At 54.8% G+C, this 20,824-nt stretch overlaps 1 protein-coding gene across 2 annotated transcripts in view; it reads left to right on the top strand.

The window, feature by feature from the left end:
* The window catches only part of PHF2 (PHD finger protein 2), an 85,234-nt gene extending 82,920 nt beyond the window's left edge, over positions 1–2,314 (top strand). The window contains exon 21 of one of the 2 annotated variants that reach the window (XM_054838223.1): positions 1,906–2,314. In XM_054838223.1, coding sequence (XP_054694198.1) covers positions 1,906–1,962 — 57 coding nt within the window. In that variant the 3' untranslated portion in view covers positions 1,963–2,314. The remainder of the gene's footprint in view (positions 1–1,905) is intronic. The other variant, XM_054838222.1, reaches the window with a different exon arrangement.
* The last annotated feature ends 18,510 nt before the right edge of the window (positions 2,315–20,824 follow it).

Here is a 20,824-nt window from a genome sequence, read left to right as displayed (position 1 = left end):
TGCGTGACAGAGGCAGGTGTGTGGGACCAGCACCGTGTAGTGTGAAGATTAAGTGTGCGATCCCACTGATCCTGATGCAAAAAGTGAGGCAACGTGGCAGATGTTTCCTGCATTCCCCCGTATTTGAGCAGAGCAAACTAGAGGTAGTGCGCAGTGTCCTGCCAAGCAGTAGGACATCAGAGCAGCTTGAATGGGCCACACAGGAGGACGCGCATAGCTTGTGGTAGGTGCCGGGGTCCTGCCAGGAGCTGGTAACGCCTGTGGCTGTCTGCAGAACCGGAGTGGAATGAACATATTTGCCTGGAATTGTGTCTTTGTGGTGAAATGGTGGCATTAGTGAAACAGGTCCAAGCCAGTGGAAGACGTGATGGGAAGAGGAGTGCTGAATGGAGCCGAACCCCAGTCTGGCCGGTGAGCTGGGCAGCCCAGGCAGGGCATCGTGAAGGGAGCACGTGGATCACACCTTGCCCGTGGTATAGCTCAGTCCTCAAAGGAGGGAAGGAGCCATGTGCCAAGAAAGCGAGTGGCTGACCTGGCAGGGAGCGGAGCACTTTCAGGGCCTCCTGCGCAGGGTCTTGGGACAGCTGGGGGCACCAAGGGGACTTGAGGGCCTCTCTCTGCATGGAGCACAGGAGAGTCCTGAGCCTGGGGACTACCCGACTGGGCATCACCGGGAATTGAAGGGACTGTGGAAGGAGATGGTGGGATGAAGCAGAATTAGGGAGCTCTAGGACCTCCTCAGGGCAGGTCTCAGTCTTAGAGAGTGAGGTGAAAGGATGAGAAATGACAAAACTTCCCATGGAACTTGTCACACACACTGTCACGGTCTTCAAGGCTGGACCACTTAATGCAGATAGGAAGAGTGAGGGGAGCTGAGTCTCTGCAGGTAGCGCACAAGAGCGCACAAGAGAAAAGGCTGCGTGGGTCTGTGTTGTGCCCGGCAGTCCATCCGCAACCAGGGGAGTTTCTGGCTGGCGAGTGGCGAGGCGGCGAGCGGTGCGGTAGCTGCACCCGTGCCAGGAGCAGTACACAGGGAGCACAGACCTCACTGAACTGTGCAGCTTGTGAGCAAGGGCTCGTGGCAGTGGTGTCCTCTCATCAGCATGGGGACAGGGAAGGTTGTAGTGGTGCATTGCAGGGCCTTGGCGTTAGCTTGAATCTGTAAGAAGTGTGTGTGTGTGTCTGTGTGTGCATCTTTTTGGTGTCCTCCTGGGGAGGCTGGGTGCAGGTGGCGTCTCCAGAGCTGGTGGAAGAGAGGGCAAGAAGAAACGTGGGGCTGCAGTGGTAGGCAGGTCGGACTCAGAGCAGCGGGCGAGGGACCGGGTGTCCTGGGGGCAGTGCTCGGCCCAGGCCCGGGCGGGACGTGAGCCGGGCACCCCAGTGCCGCAGGCTGCCCTCAGCGGACGGCGGGGAGGTGCCCAGAGCCCCCTGGGAGCGTGCGGGTGCGTGGGGAGGGCAGGCGCTGTACCGGCCCGCGGCTGCGAGGGGCTGTGGGGTGCCCGTGCGTGGGCAGCCTCTCCCGTGGGGCACGGGCGGATCTGCTGGAGGGGCTGGGCCCGGAGTTACCCCGGAGCGGGGGGAGCCAGGCCGGGCGGTGGCACTGCGGAGCCCCAGCCGAGAGAGGGGACGGGACGAGCCCCGCCCGGAGCGGTGCGTGGCCCCGGGGCGGGTGCGCAACGGTGCAGCTGTGCTCCCCGCCGAGCCCGGGCTGATGCCGGGGGGGGGGGTCCCCACGCTTGCGGGGTGGTCGCAGCTTGGCGGTGCTGGGCAGGGGGCAGGGCTGGCCGCGGGGCAGCGGGGGGGGGCTCCTCGGAAGGCGGCGGCCGGTGCGGGGCCGGAGGGGGTTCTGTGGGGCGGTGTGGGGCGGGAGCGGGCCCTCACCCCGCTGCCCCGCTCTCCTTCCAGGAAAGCGCACGAAGAAGGGGATGGCCACGGCCAAGCAGCGGCTCGGCAAGATCCTGAAGATCCACCGGAACGGGAAGCTGCTGCTCTAGCGGCGGGGCGGGCGGGCAGCCCGGCGGTACCGCGCTGGGGGACGCTGCCGCCTGGCTCTCGGCCACCACCACAATAATCCCTTTAACTTTCAGCGGTCGGAGTGTACAGAATCCTGCTATAAATATTTTTTAATATAGATGTCCTTTCTCAGAGTGCTGAGAGTGACTAGCCGCAAAAAGTTAATACTAATCCCGGCCGCGGGGGAGCGTGCCGGTCCCCCCGGCCCCGGCCCGGCCCGGCGCAGCAGCAGCAGCAGCAGCAGGAGCGAGGCGGGCAGCCGCCGCGCCAGGCCGGCGGGCGGGCAGGGAGGGGCGGCAGCGGCCCTGTGGGAGCGGCGCTGCCGGGCGGAGCGGGCCGGGGCCGTTGGGGCGGGGCGGGGGCCTTGGGGCGGTGGCGGCCGTAGGGCTGTGAGGCGTTGGGCGCGTTTCTCAGGCAACCCCCTGTCGCCCTGTGTAGCTGCGTTTCCCGAGGCATCCTTTTCCTAGAATGTAGCTTGTACATAGCTTTTGGAATAACCACCACCGGTTTTTTATAAGGGGAAAGTCTCTCCGGGGCGCCGCCCGCCGGTACCAGCTCTTTGCGTAACTTCTTGTACGAGGAGGGAGACAGTTATTTTACTAGCACCTTGTGGAGTGTTTCCGTGTTTTGTGACGATGTAATTTATTAATGTTTGTAGCTTTTTATATTTGTACATTTCTTATGGGCTTTGTTTATATACACACATTACCGGGGCGCGGCGCCCGCGGGGAACCAGAGCCACCCGCGGCCGTGGGCGAGGGCCGCGAGGGCCGCGCCGGCCTGGGCGTCGCGCCGGCTTTTTTTATTATGATTATTATTATTAGTATTATTATTTTTTCGCGACATGTACATTTCTAACAAAGTTTATCGTGGCTATCTATCTATGACGGTGTTTTATTTACCGATTCATATCAAATGCTCTTGTATCGAGTTCACGAAATCTAAGTAAACCTAGAGCAAAGTTTAAAAAAAGAAAAAAAAGGAAAAAAAAAGAAAGCAAAGTAAACTATTTCAGGTTTTGTACAGAACCGCCTGGGCCTGGCCTTTTTGTGGGGTCAGCATGGGGCAGTGCATGGGCTCGGTGGGCAGCAGAGGCAGCCCTGGGGTCCCCGGGGGTCCCGAGAGTCCCTGCGGGTCCTTGGGGGTCCCTGGGGGTGGGGGCGTGGGAGGAGCGGGCAGGGACCCACAGCAGGTGAAGCGGGCAGACAGCCTGGCATGGTGCTCCGCCTGTTCAGCCTGGCAGGAGCAGGCAGGTGGGGGCTCCGCTGCCCCTTTACAAGCACCCTACAGGGTGCTGAGCCAGCACCACATCTCCTACCCAAATCCCGTACCAAGAGCTCCGCTTGCTGCAGCGCCACGAGAAGCCCTGGCTAACGGCATGGCCTTGAGTGGCCTGGTAAGACCCCGTGGTCCACCCAGATGTGTTGGCCCACCACCCAGCAGTGCTCTCATCATCCACTTCCCTGGGACAAGCACACACACTCCTTTCTCTCTGCTTCCTCCCTCCATCTTGCAGGTCCCCAGGTACTACAGGCTTCCCCTTCTTTTCACTCAAAACATCAGGTATCTCACCACTTCCTTTGAGCCTTTTCTCCATATTGACCTTCCTGTCCCTGGGGCTGTTTTCCAAATACACTTTGGTTATCACGAGAGGCTGAACGTGATACCCAGAGACGTGCAACCTCTGCAACCCCTGCAGCTCTCTTTCCTAACGCAAGGCTGTTCGCATCCCTCGCCGAGGCAGCTGCCTAGTGCCTGGCCACCTTCTGCTGGCAGTGACCCCAGCCAGCCACAGCCCACACAGTTGCCCATTGCCCCTTCTGACAGCCCCAGAGGGCTCAGGGTGAGCGTTGCGGAGTCCTCTGCCTAGAGGTAAGCATGATGAGGACAGGCTGAGAGAGTTGGGGTTGTTCAGCCTGGAGAAGAGAAGGCTCCAGGGAGACCTTAGAGCATCTTCCAGTCCCTGAAGGGGGCTCCAGGAAAGCTGGAGAGGGGCTGGTGACAAGGGCAGGGAGTGACAGGACAAGGGGAATGGCCTGAAGCTGAAGGAGGGGAGATGGAGATGAGATCTGAGGAGGAAATCCTTCCCTGTGAGGGTGCTGAGGCCCTGGCACAGGTTGCCCAGAGAAGCTGTGGCTGCCCCTGGCTCCCTGGCAGTGTTGAAGGCCAGGTTGGATGGGGCTTTGGGCAACCTGGGCTAGTGGAGGGTGTCCCTGCCCATGGCAGGGGGTTGGACTAGATGGGCTTTAAGGTCCCTTCCCACCCAAACTGTTCTGTGATTCTATGATTCTATGATGTGGCCTCAAACCCAAGCCATGCTGTATTTGCTTACTAGATGACAACGACACAGTAATATGGATCTTTTCACTGGTGCATCTCTTCAAACAGGTTGCTTTTAATGAAGTCCTTATGGCAGACAGAAGGCCAGGTGTGCTGTTGAGGGATTCCTTCCATTTTGGGAGGCTTTGCCTCTGAAATACCTACACCGTGTGTCCCGGCCGTGTGTGTGCAGGAGAGGTGGTTGCCTGGTGTTATGTGGAGTATGAGGAATTGCAAAGCTGATCCCAGTTAGATGATGTCAGCTTTCAAACCAGGCGGCCGGTGGTGACGCATGGTCAGTGGATGAAGACAGTGTTTCCCGGGGGAAGGCTCTGGCAACCCATCTGGACTGAGGGATCTGAAGGAAAGTTGAGAAGTTAGTTTTGGCCAAGGGTAAGCTTTTGGCCCAGGACAGCATGGTGAGTGTGTGTTGGGGCCCAGGGAGTGTTCCTGTGGGGAACAGGGCACCGGGCCCTGGGGGGGCGTACCAACAGAGGCGGCAGCTTCATCCTCTCATGGCCTTCCAGCAGAGAGCTGAGTCACATGCTGGACTCCTTCCGAAGGCACAGGCAAACCGCCAGTGCTTGGGTAGAGAGAGAGCTCCCAACTCAGCGAGCTCCCAAGCCCATCTAGGTGCACCTTTTCTCAGGAGTTCCCTGCAAGAGTGGGGAAACCACTGCTAGTGGGGATGTCTCCTGCCTGCCTCCCACTCCCACCTGCATATCCCCCTGGCATCTTGCGTTGCCTCACCCAGCTGGTGAGAACCTTGCCCAGGGCCTGAAAAGGAAGCGTTTCATTTCCCTGCTGGAAAGGTGTTTCGGCTCCTGCACCCCCCACCTCCAACAAGTGCTGGAGCAGGTTGGCACCCGCATGAACGCAGAGTGGAGCAGGAGTACGACGTTTGCTGGCCGCAAACTCTCACCTTGGCTTGGCCCCTGGCAGAACCGCAGCGGCACGACCAGCTTCTTTACGCCCACGTGAGGGTGTGTGCTGCTGAGCAGAACCGCGGTTCCTTTGATACACACCACCTTCCCATTTATGCTGTGGGGCAGTGGTCCTGACACTCCGTCAGGGACGGTCAGGGATCTGTTACGTATAGACCCTCTTATGTACAAAGCCCAGAAGTGACCCAAAATGCACGGCACGGGCCACACAAAGGTGGCTGTGTTCTCTGAGGTCACACTTTGAAGCGGTCAGAGTGTGATGTTCCCATATGTATGTGGATAGAGCGTTGACAGAGAAACTGCTGTGCCCGCAGCTGCAGGGGGTTTGGCTCTTCCACGTTCCCGTCCAGCGCCCACAGCGCTCAGACTTTGAGAGAGAGCAACCCCTCCAAGCATCCGACACCTGCAATCACGCGCTGACCTTGGCTCCCTTCACAAGCGACAGACGGGACAGCCGTGCTACGGCACCGCTCCCTTTGGTAGGCGCCATGGGCTCCTCGTCCTGCAGATGCGCATCGCTCAGCTTCACCCTCCGGCTTCCGACCGACCGGACACCCCGTGTGCTGGTGAGTTTTCGGGGTTGGTCTGGCAATCCGTCCCCGAGGCGTTGCGGTGGCTGCTGGCAATAGCAGACGGCCACCAGCGGGGGGAGTTCACAGTTCAGAAACGGCACCTAAACCGGGGGCTGGTGGCTAACGGGCCTAGCACCCCTCAAGGCTGGGTGACTCCTACAGCCTCTGGTTCCCGGGTTTCTGGCAGTGCAGTGAGGGTGCCCGGGCACTCGGTCCAGGGTGCAGCTACCAGCAGCCCGAGAGGCCACCGCAAGGCTCCGGTTCCATCCCCGCAGCCACCGCCCTCCGAAAGGAGCGACGTCGGAGCGTAGCTGCCACGGCCCGAAGGAGACGGAGCTGCTGCTCTCCTCCAGCGCCACGGGGTAGGAGCTGCTGCTCCAGCTGCCCTTTGCAGTAGCCCAGGGCTGGCGTGGGACGACGCGGTGCGGGACCTGACTGCCCACGTCCCTGGGTTCAGCCAGGAGGATCCTAGCTTTTGCAAAGCCACCTTTGGAAAGCACAAACAGGAGAGCCCAAAAGCTTCAGCTTCACCAACAGGCTGGCCTCGTTTACCAGCAGAGAGGCTTTTCCAGCAGCACCGTGCGACGCAGCCCCTGTCATTCCTGCGGAGGGACGCCGGTCAACCTGTCCTGCCTCCTGGCCCCGGGTGCCAGACACACCCCCAGCAAGATGGGCAGCTTAAATGTTGGACAACGTGGTTTCTGACACATGCAGTGTGGCCATCAGGAGCTTGAACAGTGTCGTTACGCTTTCCAAGGCGTTTCTTACCTTTCCTTGCCCAGAGCCAGCAGCGAGGTTTGAGGCAAGTGCTGCCAACATCCTTCACATGCTGCTTCTCTGGTATTTCCATGATGTCATTTCAGAAAGGACGGCCTTGCTGGCCTCTTGGGATGCTAGGGGCTTCTTCCCATTTTACTCCTGGTTTATCTTGGCTTTTTCAGCCTTCTTCCCAGGAAGAACATGTAGGGGCTTGTTACAAATCATTCCTCGGTCCGTGATTCTGTCCAGTCATTTCGAATCTCTTGCCTATTTCCTGAATCATTATTGCTTCCTTTGCCGGCACGGATTTTTCCCTTCTTCTGCACCCCCAACAGTGCGTGTCTCTCAGTCAGGTGCTCGGGCACCAACCGACGGGGCGTGCAGCTCAGTCCTGGCATCCAGCACAGGGCCGGGAGACGTGCAATGGTGTTTTGTCTCTCCGGATGGGCTGCTGACCCTGTGCAGTTCACTCCATTTCCAGGCGACTCCTCCACCCCTTCTTGGATGAACTCCAGAGGGTCCTGCATTTGACAAGTTCTTGTCCTACGCAAATGTAATATAAAAACTAGAGCATAGACAGGAAAATGGGGGGGGGGGGAGGGAGTGAGGAAGCCCAGCTTACCCTCTGGCTGCCTTGGTGCTTCCCATCACCCCAGCAGCCCTGTGCTGGCAACAGAGACAGAGGACGCCTGGCACGGGTCCGATGGCTCTCCCACTCCTCAGCAGGGCTCCCCAGCAGGCCTCTGCGTGAGCGTGAGCGAAAGCCGTTTGGGTGCCAGCGAGGTAGAAAAGTCACTTTTTTTCCTTATGCTATCTCACAGCCCGTACGATTGCAGTCGGCATGCGATACCTGCAGCAGCCCCTCTGCCCTGCTGCTGCGCTTGGTGCACGCTGCCCCAAACCTCTGCTCCAAGACCAGCCGTGCGGAGATCCTGCCGCCTGCCCAGCTCCGCACGCAGCAAGGGCACGCTTTACGTTCCCCGCAGGCATTTGGAGAGGCCACCGAGTTCCACATTTACTCCTGCTAAGGTGGCTGAGGACATCTGGCACCTCGGGTAGTCTCACTATGCTTTATGGGTGCTGCACTGGGTACCTCTGCAGATGCAGGTGAAATACTTCTTAATTCTTTTTTTTTTTTTTTTTTTTTTTGCCAATGTGGAGCTACCCGCAGGAGGGGCAATGAGCGCACCTTGCTTTTTACTTTTACAGTGACTGGCAACTGGAAATTCATAAAGCCACTGCCCAGTATGTGAAGGATGCCATTGCCAGGGAGGTATTTTCTATACGCGTGCATGCAGAGAGGTTGTTGGCTGCTCCTGGTAAACGATTGCTAACAACATTTGGGTTTCTACTGTTTCTGTCTTTAAACCGACAAGAATCATTCAAAAATGGATGTTTGGCAGAGCTCCACGTTAAGCTCCCAGACCCTCCGTTCATCTTTCATCTCGGATCGGGGCAGACTCCGACCGCGCTGCAGAGAGTGTTTGTTACTTCAGCCGGTGGCACGGTGCCACCCTGCACTAAAACGCCGTTCTTTCCATTAACATCTGACATGGATTTGTGGTACCCACCCCGCAGAATTCACAGCATTTGTCTAAACAGTTTTGAAGTTGTTCTCTGTATATCGTGAGAGAAAGTCTGCTTCTCCTCTTCTCTTAAAAGTGTAATAATTATAATTAATTAGATTTCCTTCTGTTTCCAGTCTGCTGGGGAGACGCACTTTGAGGCCCATTTTTAGGTCACTCTTCTGTCAAACTTTACATACTTCTTTCCCCCGGCTAACTGTATTTACTAAACATTTAGCTCCATGGCGCGCTTCTCGGAGAAAGGCACGTAACAGCCTATAGCTGCCAGCCAGGCTCAGCTCGCGCCTTGGCTCGCTCGCCCCTTCGCACACTGGCAGGCTTTTGCACCGTCTGCGGACCACGAGCCTTCCTCTCACCTTCAACTCCATCAAATTAATAATTAGCAGTCACTTAAGTGACAAGGAGACACATCTTAAAAGGCTTTGTGTTTACACTACTCCTTCATTTACTGCTTAAAAAGCTTTCCTTGGCAGCTGGAGGAAGACACGATGCACCCTTTCTTCCTGAGGTCACCAGGGCATCTCTGGTTCAGCTCCTCACGCCGGGCGGCACACGAGCCTCGTGCCCGTACCGGCGTCCATGACTCACGGCTCACTGTTAGCTGGGCCAGGCCAGCCCCTGCTGTGACCACAGCTCGTTTGCAGACGTCGCTGCGTGGTCACGCAAACCCTGCCGTCACCCCGCAAACCTGCGCTTGTGCTGCAGACCTCTGTGAGCACCCCACGGGTGTGCGGGGCCGTAACGGTGACGGTTCACCCAGGAAGGCAGAACAAAGGCCGTGTCTTTTGTCGACATAACCGCAGGACTTTTAGCACAAGGCCATCGGGAAGCGCAGTCCCTCCCAGACATCGGCGTTCTTGCTCCACGTTACACCACAGGCACCGCCTGTCTCAGAGAGGATTTGTTGTCCTGGCATTTGTGGGGTGGAACAAATGGCCCTTTCCAGCACCGGATCCCTCTTTAATGTGGTGCTACTCACAGACCTCCTGAGGAGGCCCCGAGCCCCCTAATCCCTTTCCTTCCTCCCTTCCTTCCTTCCTTCCTTCCTTCCTTCCTTCCTTCCTCCCTTCCTTTCTTCCTCCCTTCCTTCCTTCCTTCCTTCCTTCCTTCCTTCCTTCCTTCCTTCCTTCCTTCCTCCCTCCCTCCCTCCCTCCCTCCCTTCCTTCCTTTCTCCCTTCCTCCCTCCCTTCCTCCCTTCCTCCCTTCCTTTCTTTCTCCCTCCCTTCCTTCCTTCCTTCCTTCCTTCCTTCCTTCCTTCCTTCCTCCCTCCCTCCCTTCCTCCCTTCCTCCCTTCCATCCTCCCTCTCTCCCTCCCTCCCTCCCTTCCTCCCTGCCCTTTCTCTTTCTTCCTCTTCCTCTTCCTCTTGTAGCACCATGACCGACCTCCAGCCCCAGCAGACCCCCGCTCCCCGTCACGTGCCGGCCGAACAAGCTGCTGCTCCTGGCCGCCGTCCCCACGCAGAGCTCCGCAGAGCAGGAGGCGCCGCGTGTGCCGGTGAGACGCTCTGCGCGAGTGAGGCGCACTGGGCTGGTGCAGCAGACGGGGCAGGGAGTGCGGCTCCTCACGCAAGGCGGTCACAGGGGGCCCAGGCTTTGCCGTGCTGGCTGGACAATAAGAATTTAACTGGTTTCCCCCGGGACCCCACAGATCCTTTTTAACCTGGGTGTGCCGGCAGCCGTGACACGCCGGGATGATGTCATCTGGTGATGCACGAGCAGACCACTCAAGAGGTCCCTGGCACGCCAGTGGGAGAGATGGCTTATCAGCGTCACGGGAGCCACGAGGTGGATGAAGTGCCTCTCTCTCTCTCTGGGTGCAGCCAGGGATGGCTTTCATCAAATTGCACCGGATAGGATCAGAGGGAAACCGCTCAACAGAGCGTGGCATCGGTCTCTTTCTGTACCTCCCGTTTACAAGTCCGAGCTCAGTAATTACTTTGCTCTCTCGAGCAAGGATTAAAAGACAGCGGGACTAAAAGACTGCTGCCTAAAATAACCCGCAGTGAGGAGAATGAGAAAGTGCTGGCTGGAGCGGCTCAGCTTTGACGCGGTGCCGTAACCATCTGACGGCTCCGACCAACCGAGGCTCGTGGAGCCGCACTCTGCCGCTCAGCTCCGGGGAGCAGCTTCGCTCCAGAGCCGGCGCGCGGCCCCTCGTCCAGCCTCCGGCAGGCTCCGGCGAGCGCTGGCGCGAGGCAAAGGCTGGGAGGGTGCTGCCGTGCTGCCCGGCTCGCACCAAAAGCTGGGTGGTGGTCCCAGGTTGGCCAGCGGCTCGCTGCGCAAGGTCGGAGGGATCGCTCCCGCCCGTTTTGCCGGTAAGTAACCATGCGTTTTCCCATTCCCTCAGGGAGAGAACCGAAAAGCTGAGGCCTGTGCTGAGTGACGCAGTTTCATCCTTTAGCTACGCAGGTGGCTGTAATCTCACTGGTAATGGGCGACGGGATGCCGTGACTGCAGCGTGCCGCGTCCGTGCAGCCCTCGTGTCCCACGGCTCTTCACTGCGGAGGCTGCGTGACCACCAGCCCGCTTCATCTGGGTCCTTGCGCTTGCCGGCAGCGGGAACTCTCCTCCACTGGCCATTTTTTTTTTTTTCCCCCCTTTCTTTGCTGAACTCAGCAGTTCCAGCCACATAGCCGCTTTATTTTATTGCTGTCATAAAATATATTTGGTGGGTTGGTTCAGAAAACAAACACCTCCACAGAATATGGGATATCAGATGCCCCAGTCCAGAGGAGGTAGAAAGGGAAGAAGGGGTGCATGTTTCCTAGCAGCGGTTGTGTATAAATTTATTGGAGCAGCCCGTAAAATAGGACATAGGACAAGTTATACAATAAAAAAGTGCACTAATGCCGTGCGGTTTACATGTCCCTTGCCCAAGGTTAAAGGCTGTAACAGCTCCTTTCAACGTACCTTCTTAATTCCAGCTCACCGGCCTCGTTACTTCGCCTCAAAACGTGCAAACCTTTAACTTCTCTCCAGAGATAACTTGGAACTCGCTCTGAGAACGAAATATTAATTAGAGTAAAAATCCCACCGCGTGCCCGGTGACTGTGTGGCCTCTGGGAAGGCAGGGGAAGGCAGGCAGCGCTCCCTTTGTGCGGGGCTTTTGTTCCCCGCATTCCACCCGTTCTGCCCTGTCACAGCTGACAACAGCTCCCCAGCCCACTGAAAGAAAACTGTCACAGCTAAGTGCACCTTGGCCGCTGACAGAGAATATAAGCTATTAACGAGCTTGTTATCTCGAGCAGGTTTTACACAAATCTTTCCCTGTCCCGGCATTTGGCATAAGCAGCGATGACAACTTTTCGACAGATGCTAGTGAGAAGAGAATAAAGATGCTGTGGCTTCAGACCATCTGCAGGGATTAAACCTTCATCGCGTGAGGTGACTTTGCTGCTCTCGAGACAAAGGAAACTTTTCTTTTTCTCTAGCTGCACACCTCAGTTTCTCCAAGACACTGTTTCATTGCCAGACACTTTCACCATAGCTTGTCTATCACGGAGCCATTTGAAAACCACCGCAAATCGACTTTTTGCCCCTCTAACATCTGGGCAGGTTTAATCCACGATGCTCATTTCTAAAGCTCCATCTGCAACCTTCTGCTTGATCCAGGGCTGTTTCAGGAAGGTTCTGGTTGCTGCTCAGGCCACCAGCTTCCAGCACTAGCCACAAGCGTCCAAAGAGCAAGCAACTCTGCTTTGTAACGTGTGACCTTAAGCGTCACAGCTTTTCATCAGCTTCCGAGCTATGTGCCGTGGGAAAAAAAAAACCTTGCAAATCACCAAGAACGTTGTGATTCTCAGTTTTCTGCACGATGTTTTCTGCAATTAAAAAAAAAAAAAAAGATTAACGCTAGAGTTTGTTTGTCCAATGCTTAAAAGTGCACAGGAAATTAAATACATCCAGGCAAAGCAATTAACTTCAATTAAGCAACTCTGCTATTTGTTTTCAGTATGTTCCAGCTGGGTGCATCTGAGGAGGAACCATCATCAGGCGGGGCCTGTTTCTGTGGTGGTTTATCTCATGGAAACGACTCGGTCCTCATGCCCAACGCTGCTGAAACCCGCGGCTCGCTCCCCCACTGCAGCCCTGCTTCCACCGAGCTCCTGGTTATCGCTTTGCACTTTCACCCCTTCCAGGGCTGAGTGTTTCTCGGGTAGGACTGACTGTGGGCGTAGCTGGAATCCTACGGATGGATCTCAGCCGGCTGGACAGCCCAGACCCGCAGGCAGCAGGATCCGGTGGTGTGCTGCCCGGAGCAGATGTCCTGGTTGTGCCGTGCTGCAGGAACGCTTACCCTTCCCACTAGCGGTAGTGCACGCAGCATGATGACTTCTCCTTCTGACCAGTTCCTGTGTGCTTTCCAAGTCTCCTTCCAGCGAGAAAAAGCCGTGAAGGCGTCCTCTTGGTGCAGCCCAAGCGCCCTTCACGTTGTAGAGCTGTCCTGGCTCCGCATTCCGTGCTCTCCTCTTGATAAAAGTGGTCCTTCTCATCGCTCTTTAGATGACAAGGGGAAGAAGTCTGAGCACTGCACCTCCAGGCTGTCAAAGCCCTAAGGTGACTTTTTGTAGGACATGATAAGCACACAAGTAATAAAATATCCAGCTGGTACCACAGTGCTAACGCCACCCATAGCGACCCACGCTGTCCTAATTCATCCCTGCGACAGAAAAGTTCTTCTCATTAGTTACAGGCCTTCCCACAATACGCAGCCCTCTCTGGAGACCACCCACACCCCAGGTGACTAACCTCCTACCACGGAGAGGGGAGAGAGACAAAGCAAGGACCTAAAACCCTCGCATCGATTAATCTCACATGTAACAGCAGGTGTGCTGCCTGTTTTAATACATCGTTTACAAAAAGTTCAAAAACGTCTTTCCTACCCCTTCTATTATGAGGAGCCCAATGTGTTGAGAACATCAAAGACGACCTTTTGGAAGGAGGGACGTAACCACCCCTGTGACTGTCACAGGAACGTTACTCCATGTACAGAAAGGAGCTTGTAAGAAAGAAAAAATAGAAGAGGGAAAAAAAAACAAACCCAAAACCCAAAGATTGCCTGGGAGAAGCAAACAAAAGGATATTCACAGAGCTGTCATTTGCAGAATGGGACCACCATGAAGTCACTGGGAATGGAGGGTGTTGGCACACCACAAGGTCTGACAGTCGGGTGCCTTCTTCTGCAGGCCAGAGCGATGAGCTGCAAGCCCGGAGGAGACCGGGGAGGCGGGAGGAAGGACGGCATTTATCCACGCAATTCTTCCATATCTGAAAATATGGCTCGTTCCTCTGAGCATGTTCCTTGTTATGCAGAATAAAAGCAAATGAGCAAGTAAACCAAAAGTCCTCGTTATTTTGGTGCCCAGAGTTAAACAGAGCAGACTCTCTCGTTTCTACAGGCTTTGCTCTTACTGTCCGCAGCACTGTTTGCGTAGCGCTATCGATACTGCAGATCTGTACGGCGCTCGCTGCAAACCTTCCCCTAGTCTCTCCGCAATGCGTTAAGGAACATGAATTACCAGCTGACTGTTGCCCACGAGCACAGTTAATCCCCCCACCCCCTCCGCTTTGGCAAGGCTGGATAACCTGTAACTCACAAACCTGGATGGGGAACCACCTGGACCCTTCCTAGCCCATTTCTGACCTCCCTCGGCTATCGTTTTTATTCCAGAGCAACACCAACTCAATCATGACCCAACAAGAGCCTCATGAAACACTTTCCCGAGTTTTAACAATCTTGGTTTGCTAAATGAGGAGCAGGGGGAGAAATAAATCTGTAAAACTTGGGCAGCAAGTGGTTTTTTTGATTCATGCTTACCTTGCACGAGACAAAAAGGCTGGTGAACGGTTCACGCGCCGCTGTCTGTGTCTGCAGATGGATCCCTTGGGTTCGAGGGCTGACCACGAGCCTAGGAGCGTCTGCTTCCAGTTGTTCTTGCCAGGGCTTTTTGTCCTGGTGAGGGCAGAGCGTGGCACCTCAGCAGCTACCAGCAGAGCCGGAGGTGGACTGCCAGCCACATCGCGCCACCACTGACATCACTTTCCTCCCGCTGCGCCTCCCCGGAAGGGTACGTACGTTGGTTGTACCTCTACGGCGCGTGCTCCTTTGCAGCAGGATTTTGCGGCAACGGAGGGGAGAAGGGGCTGGGAGGGGGGGTCAGTGTAACTGCGCATCGAGGAGGAAGAAATGCACAGAAGCTATCTCATTAAAATAATTTCTTGCCGATTGCTAATTAACCCATGTTACGTGGAGGCCACGTATTCCTACGTTGCCATGAAAGGGCGTGCGCCACCGGCACGAGGGAAAGGTCTGTAAACCCCAGGCAACGCAGAGCCCTTTCCGACGGTGAGCTGCCCCGTGCGTGCCAGGAGGGACGCGACGAGGCCACCATGAAATGGGCAGGTGAGGAACAGCGTGAGGAGCAGAGCTTCAGCCTGAACCCCGGGACCTCGCTCCCTACGGTCGGCACGGTGTTCTCCAGGAAATCCCCACCCCAACCGTTATCTCACCCAGCCCGCTTCAGCAGCGACGTGCTACCGGGGACGCCGCTGCAGAGAAAGCAGCAAGAGGAATGTCTGGGATGTTAGCGACAGACCTTCTTGTAGCTCATTACTTGTGCACAATTCCATGCATCTCAATTACTGCAAACACCTATAAACCCTCCAACCACAACCTCGCAAACCTCTGAACCGGGTATGTCTTGGGGTGTTGCCAGGTCAGCAAATTGATCCTGAAATTCTTTTTTTAGAAATACTTTATTTGCCAGCAGCGTGCTCTGTGCTTCATAATTCATTGTCCTACATAACCCAATCTCCTTTTAAAACAGAATAACTGAGTTTGAAAGAAAACATGACTTCAAAGATTAAGAGGTGGGATCAGAAGTAAGCCACCTGTCAGACAGGATAAGAACCCAGGATTTTTTTTCTTTGGATTTAACCGGTCACTTAAAATATAATAGTCATATTGTTCAGTGTCCTCTGTATGGTCTAATTTTAGAGTATTTGTACAAAATAAAAAGGTGCCTCGCATTTAAAGCCATATTTTCAACTATTATCTTCGTCATTGTGCGAGCAAATAATGACGAGGAACCAGACTCTGTTACAGTTATTGCTTGTCAGCGGCAATTTATTTGCATGCAGAAGTCAGGGGAGATTTCTTTCGCAAAACCGGCTCCACTCTGGCCCTAAATGGTCCGTAACCGCTCGGCCAGGCTAGGCACCTCACGCGCACACGTCTGTCCCGGGAAGTTGCATTAATCCTGCTACGTGTCCGCAGGATGGATTTGCACAGGCAGAGATAAATGGACCATTCTGTGCCTGCGGGCCTCAAAGACGGGCGTCTTTCCCTATTTACACTTCGTGCTGGCTGAGACAGACCTTGGCCCAGGTCCCTTTCCCGAGGCAGAGCCCGGCTCAGGCGCCAGATCCGAGCATTGTTAATGCCAGCATCCCATGAACAAGCCACTAATTCTGCGTACCGAAGGCGGACTGGCAGGACGCAGTACCTAAGAGGCTTTTCTCTGTGAAAAATGCGGGTGGTTTTGCTATGAGCCGACGGGCCGACGGACCCGTGTGTGATTTGGCTGAGGCTCTTGCGCACGGCTCCGCAGCGGGAGTCCCGAGCTCGGATTGACCTACAGGTTACACATTACACTTCAGCGTTATTTTCCATGGGGACTGACTGGGATGAGAAATCGAGAATAGTCCGGGCGGGTTATCCGGAAAGACATCACTTTGCCCTTCGGTATATTCCATTTATACATATATGTGCGTGTATTTATAAAACATATATATGTACGTATGTGTTTATATATGTAAAAAACAAACTAACCTTAGACATAACAATAGCTAAAAGCCATACTTCACATTGTTACTCATTGTTATTGCTATTAAACGGCTGTTGTTCATAACACAGCCCTACAGTACTTTGGATCTTAATCTCCTTTTGTGGTATAAAATGGTCCAAACAGCTGCTAAATGGAACAAAAGTGTAATCCATCAGTATCCTTTGAATAAACATAAACATCCCATTTCCTTGCAGACAAACATGGCATGGCCGAGCAGCTTGCTTTGACCGTCGGAGTGATGCTCCCGGAGCTCTAGCAGCTCCGAGAACGGGGAACCAGCCTGAGCCTGGCACGTAGCGCTGCGTTCGGGCAGTCTGGGGCGTTCGAGAGGGACGCATCATGTCTGCGCGGGTTTTTGGGGGCTGGAGGTTGGGAAAGACGAATCTATGAGGCCGAGCCGCGGGCTGCGAGTGCTGCTGTGGGTTGTTATTTCCCAGTGCCAGCGCTGGCTCCCCGGCTGCTCACACCGGCTCGGAGAGCGCTCTGCAGCTCTCCAGGGGACGAGAAGAGCGTTTCGGCGGCAAGCAGAGGATGAAACCCCAGCAGAAAAGAGTGCTCCTTGCGTTCGCTGTACAAGGAACCACGCTGCGGTTCTTTTCTCCGTGAGGAGCGTGGCCGGGGTGGTCCTCGAGCCCAAACTGAGGGGACCCCAGCTGAGCACCCAGACACCTGACCATGGGTGGTAGGGAGGGGAGGGAGCTGGCGGTGCCTTGCCACCACGCAGCCGCCCCTCCCCACCCCGCCAGCGCGGGTCCATCTGTCCCTGGGCAAGCTGACGTACTTCCAAAGGCTGGCAGGGAGGGTTCCCCCGTAGGTTACAAAAACAAAAAGTGGAAGCTGTTGGCATGAGGTTCCTCAAGAGACCCTGCTGCTGAGGACTTTTTGGTCCCCTTCCTCTGTAGCAGCAGCACACGCTCCTGGCAGCCTGGAAAGGACCATGACTGGAGGAAGAGGACAAGCAGAAAAGTCTGGTTTTACGAAACAGAAATGCTTTCTCTGATTGAATTTTAAAGTTATAAACCTGAAACTAATCAGAGAACTGTTTCTCCCCTTGAGATGCACAGCTATTTGGAACACATACGCGGTTCTTTTCATCTCAGGTTCAAAGAAAAGCAGGCGCTCATCGTTCAAACGCCACTTGGCCGACAGGTTGGGGTAGGATGGATGAGGTCATGATTGTCAGCCCCATCCCAGTACATCTCCTATACACTGTACCCCTACACTGAGTGAATGAAAATGAATCTGGAGACGGCTAAAAAAAAGGAGAATCGAATGCAGAGTGGGTAAGTTATACTGAGCTGGAGACAGACTCCACAACTTGGGGCTCTGCTGGGGAGAAAGAAAAAGGGAAGGGAGGAAAGGAAGAATAATGGCTCTGGAAAAGAACATGTTGTCTTCACCCACAGGTATCTGCTGCTTCCATCAGCCGCCCTGAGTCGCTGCTTTGGCATCGTCTGCAGCACTTAGATACAGAGAGACACCACCATCAGGTACTTTCTCCAGAGCTCAGGGCTGCTAAAGTGACTCCAGAAACAGGAGCACTGCTCCATCCCAGCAAACACCGCGCGCTCTGGGACTGCCCAGGCCACTTGCACTTTGCCATGAGTTTCAGACGAGGTGGTAGGCGGCTCTGCGTCTCCTCTGTCCCCCCGGAAAGCGCACCCCGGGTCTTGGCTTGCACTGTCAGCCGTGCCGCAGTCAAGCAGAGGTGGAGGTAGTAGCGTTCGTTAATGCTGAGGCAGACCACCGCGCCATCCGGGAGAAACCACCCGAGGCACAGCAAAGGAAATATTACAGTTCTGAGTCTGGGACTGCACGGGAGTTCTTCTTTATCTCAACAGCCGGGCCTCTAAATCTTCCCTTGCAAAAGAAAATTATCAACAACATGGCTTTGTTAATAACTAAAAGATTTTAGCATATCGCAAGTGCGTGCAAAACATCCATGTGCTTCTAGCTACCATCAGTCCAGGCTCAGAGTCCCATTTGAATGTGATCTGCTGCGTGAAAGTAATTGGAAAAATATGGCTAAAAATGTGTGTGTACACAATGTACATAAGAAAAGCAGCTTTCATTAAACAGAGAAACATATGCCAGACGATTTAAATCACAAAAGTTTCCTCTGATTTACCACAACCAGCACGGTATATGATATACGGAGCGGTACCTTGCTCGGCTTGCTTGCGTGCAACACTGATACCTCCGAGCAGAGAGGTGAAGTCAAGAAAAAGAGGTGGGCTGGAAATTTGGAGACTGACAATTGAGTATTGTGGATCTTCACCATTCAAGTAGAAATTAGTGCTGTCACTAGGAGACCTCATCGAGGAGAAACCCTGTAAGAGTGAGACCTCCTCATTTGCTTGCAGCAGCTGTCAGTGCAAAAACTGGTGAAGATATACACTGATTTATATCTTCATGGTAAAGATAGAAACTGATTTTTTGGTAATACATGTGCACCTGCACAGGGAAGCTCACCTTGGATTTCCTCTCCGTTTTCTGCCTGATGCTGATGGCCTGTACGTACATCTGGACTCGGGCTGGTTTTAGAGAAGCACTTGGAAGGGAAGAAAAAAGCTTGTGCAGCTCAGAGGGCCAGAAGAGCATCCTGGGCTGCCCACCCTGGCCACATGGCTATGGTGAGGGCCTCTCCGCTCCCAAAGGTGCTCAGGTTCCCTCAGCCTGTGGGGGGGAGGGGGGGCAGCAGCTCAGGCCCAGGCTGGGCAGTTGCCTGCAGAAGCTTTCAGCAGCTTTTCTGCCACGAAACATCTCCAGTCCCAGACGCTCTATGACCCACAGCCCACGTCCAGGTCTCCAGCCGGAGCAGACCCCGGCTCTGCGGCTCATCTCCCCCTTCACTTACCAGGAGGCCATGAGAGGGGTCAGCAACACATCGGGGCAGCTCAGGGGGCAGAGCAGCGCTCCATTGCACAGCAGCCACCGGGCCACGGGGGTGTGGGGGAACAGCGGTGTGGGGACATGGGGGTATGGGGACACAGGGGTGTGGAGACATGGGGGTGTGGGGACATGGAGATGGGGGGAACAGCAGTGCAGGGGCATGGGACTGTGGGGACATGGGGGGGTGTGGGGGAACGGTGGTGTAGGGACATGGAGATGTGAGGGCACGGGGGTGTGGGGGCACAGGGGGGCGTGGGGCCACGGATATCCTTCCTCAGCAGCGACGCACAAACACCTGAGGGAGCGCCGGCAAATCCACTGCTGCACGGGCAGCTGCTTTCAAGGCTTGTGTGTCACTGCTGCAAACCTGGCAATAACTTACCCCCACCTCAGTGACCCAACTGCGTCTAATCCCATCTGCTCACACTCAGGGAGCCCACGCCATCCGCCTGCCCCATGTCCTGGCCCGATTCAAAAGCAGAGGCGCGATGCTGCTGTGCAGCGTATCCTGTTTATCATGTGAGAGAATTACCCAATCTGCCTGTTTACACATGATGTCAGCCGGCCTGCTGCTGTAACAGCAGTGCAAAGATCAGGGGGTTCCTTTGTAATGTGTTTAACTTGTTTGTTTTGAGGCTAAATTACCAGACCTTTCTGTTAGGGAAAAGAGAATTGTTTTTAAGGGACCCCTGTAACACGAGGCCAGGGGCTGGATGTGGCCTTTGACTGCAGCCTGTGACTAGCCCAGGTTCAAGCGTGATGCTTGGAAGGGAATTTGTAGTGGCCACCAAAAAAGCAGTTAATATGACAAAGGAGATTTTAATTAAATGGTTTGAATTCATCCCATCGCACTCAGGCAAAGTGCTCGGCACACCACGCACATGTCCGGCAGAGCGGCCGTGCTCCTGCGCAAAGCTACGGGTCGGGGCTGGCCAGGAGACACGGCCGGGGGACACTGCAGCCATGTGGCTGCCGGAGCTTCTGTTTCTCCATGAAAGCAATGTAAAGGGAAAAAAGGTCCTCTGAACGGCTTTGGCATCAGCCTCTGTTTTGCAGCCACCCCTGCCCAAAGGAGACCTTTCCTGCTGCAGGTTTACAACTGTTGTGTCTTGTTCTTCTCTTTTCTCTTCTTTCTTTTTTCTTTTTTCTCTTTTCTTTTCTTTCTTTTTTCTTTTCTTTTCTTCTTTTCTTTTTTCTTTTCTTTTTTCTTTTTTCTTTTCTTTTCTTTTCTTTTCTTTTCTTTTCTTTTCTTTTCTTTTCTTTTCTTTTCTTTTCTTTTCTTTTCTTTTCTTTTCTTTTCTTTTCTTTTCTTTTCTTTTCTCTTTTCTTTTCTTTTTTCTTTTTTCTTTTTTCTTTTTCTTTTTTTTCTTTCTCCTTTCTCCTTTCTCCTTTCTCCTTTCCCCTTCCCTTCCCTTCCTTTCCCCTTTTCCTTCTCCTTCTCCTTCTCCTTCTCCTTCTCCTCTCCCCAGCTGTGCAGGTGGTGGCTGTTTCCATGGCCAATGCCATGAGGTTCAGGGCCACCTCCTGCAGCAGACAGGACCAGCAGGTCGCAGTGAGTGTTTCCAGCAGCAGCCTCCTGGGCTCCCGCACGGGACCCTCGCTGAGAGGCACCAGCTCAGCCGCGGGCAGGACGCTCGGCCCCTGGCAGTCAGCGTGGCCTCAGCACCGCGCACACAAGCGCTGTGAACCAAATCACTCCGCAGATGCTTGGTTGCTCCCGTAAGCGGTTCCAGGGCCGTGGGACGCGGGGCATCTGTGGGACCGTGATCACGTCAGGGAAAGGGCCAGAGGAGCAACTGCAGAAGGGAACGAGTGGGACATGCAGCCTTTGGAGGGGGAAAATTTGCAGTTCATCTAATGGCCCTACGATGTATAATGTTTAGAAACATGAA

This window comes from Grus americana, chromosome 11, assembly GCF_028858705.1.
Source record: "Grus americana isolate bGruAme1 chromosome 11, bGruAme1.mat, whole genome shotgun sequence".
Lineage (NCBI taxonomy): Eukaryota > Metazoa > Chordata > Aves > Gruiformes > Gruidae > Grus > Grus americana.
The sequence above is the reverse complement of the archived record's forward strand: the minus strand, read 5'-3'. Positions and strand labels throughout refer to the sequence as shown.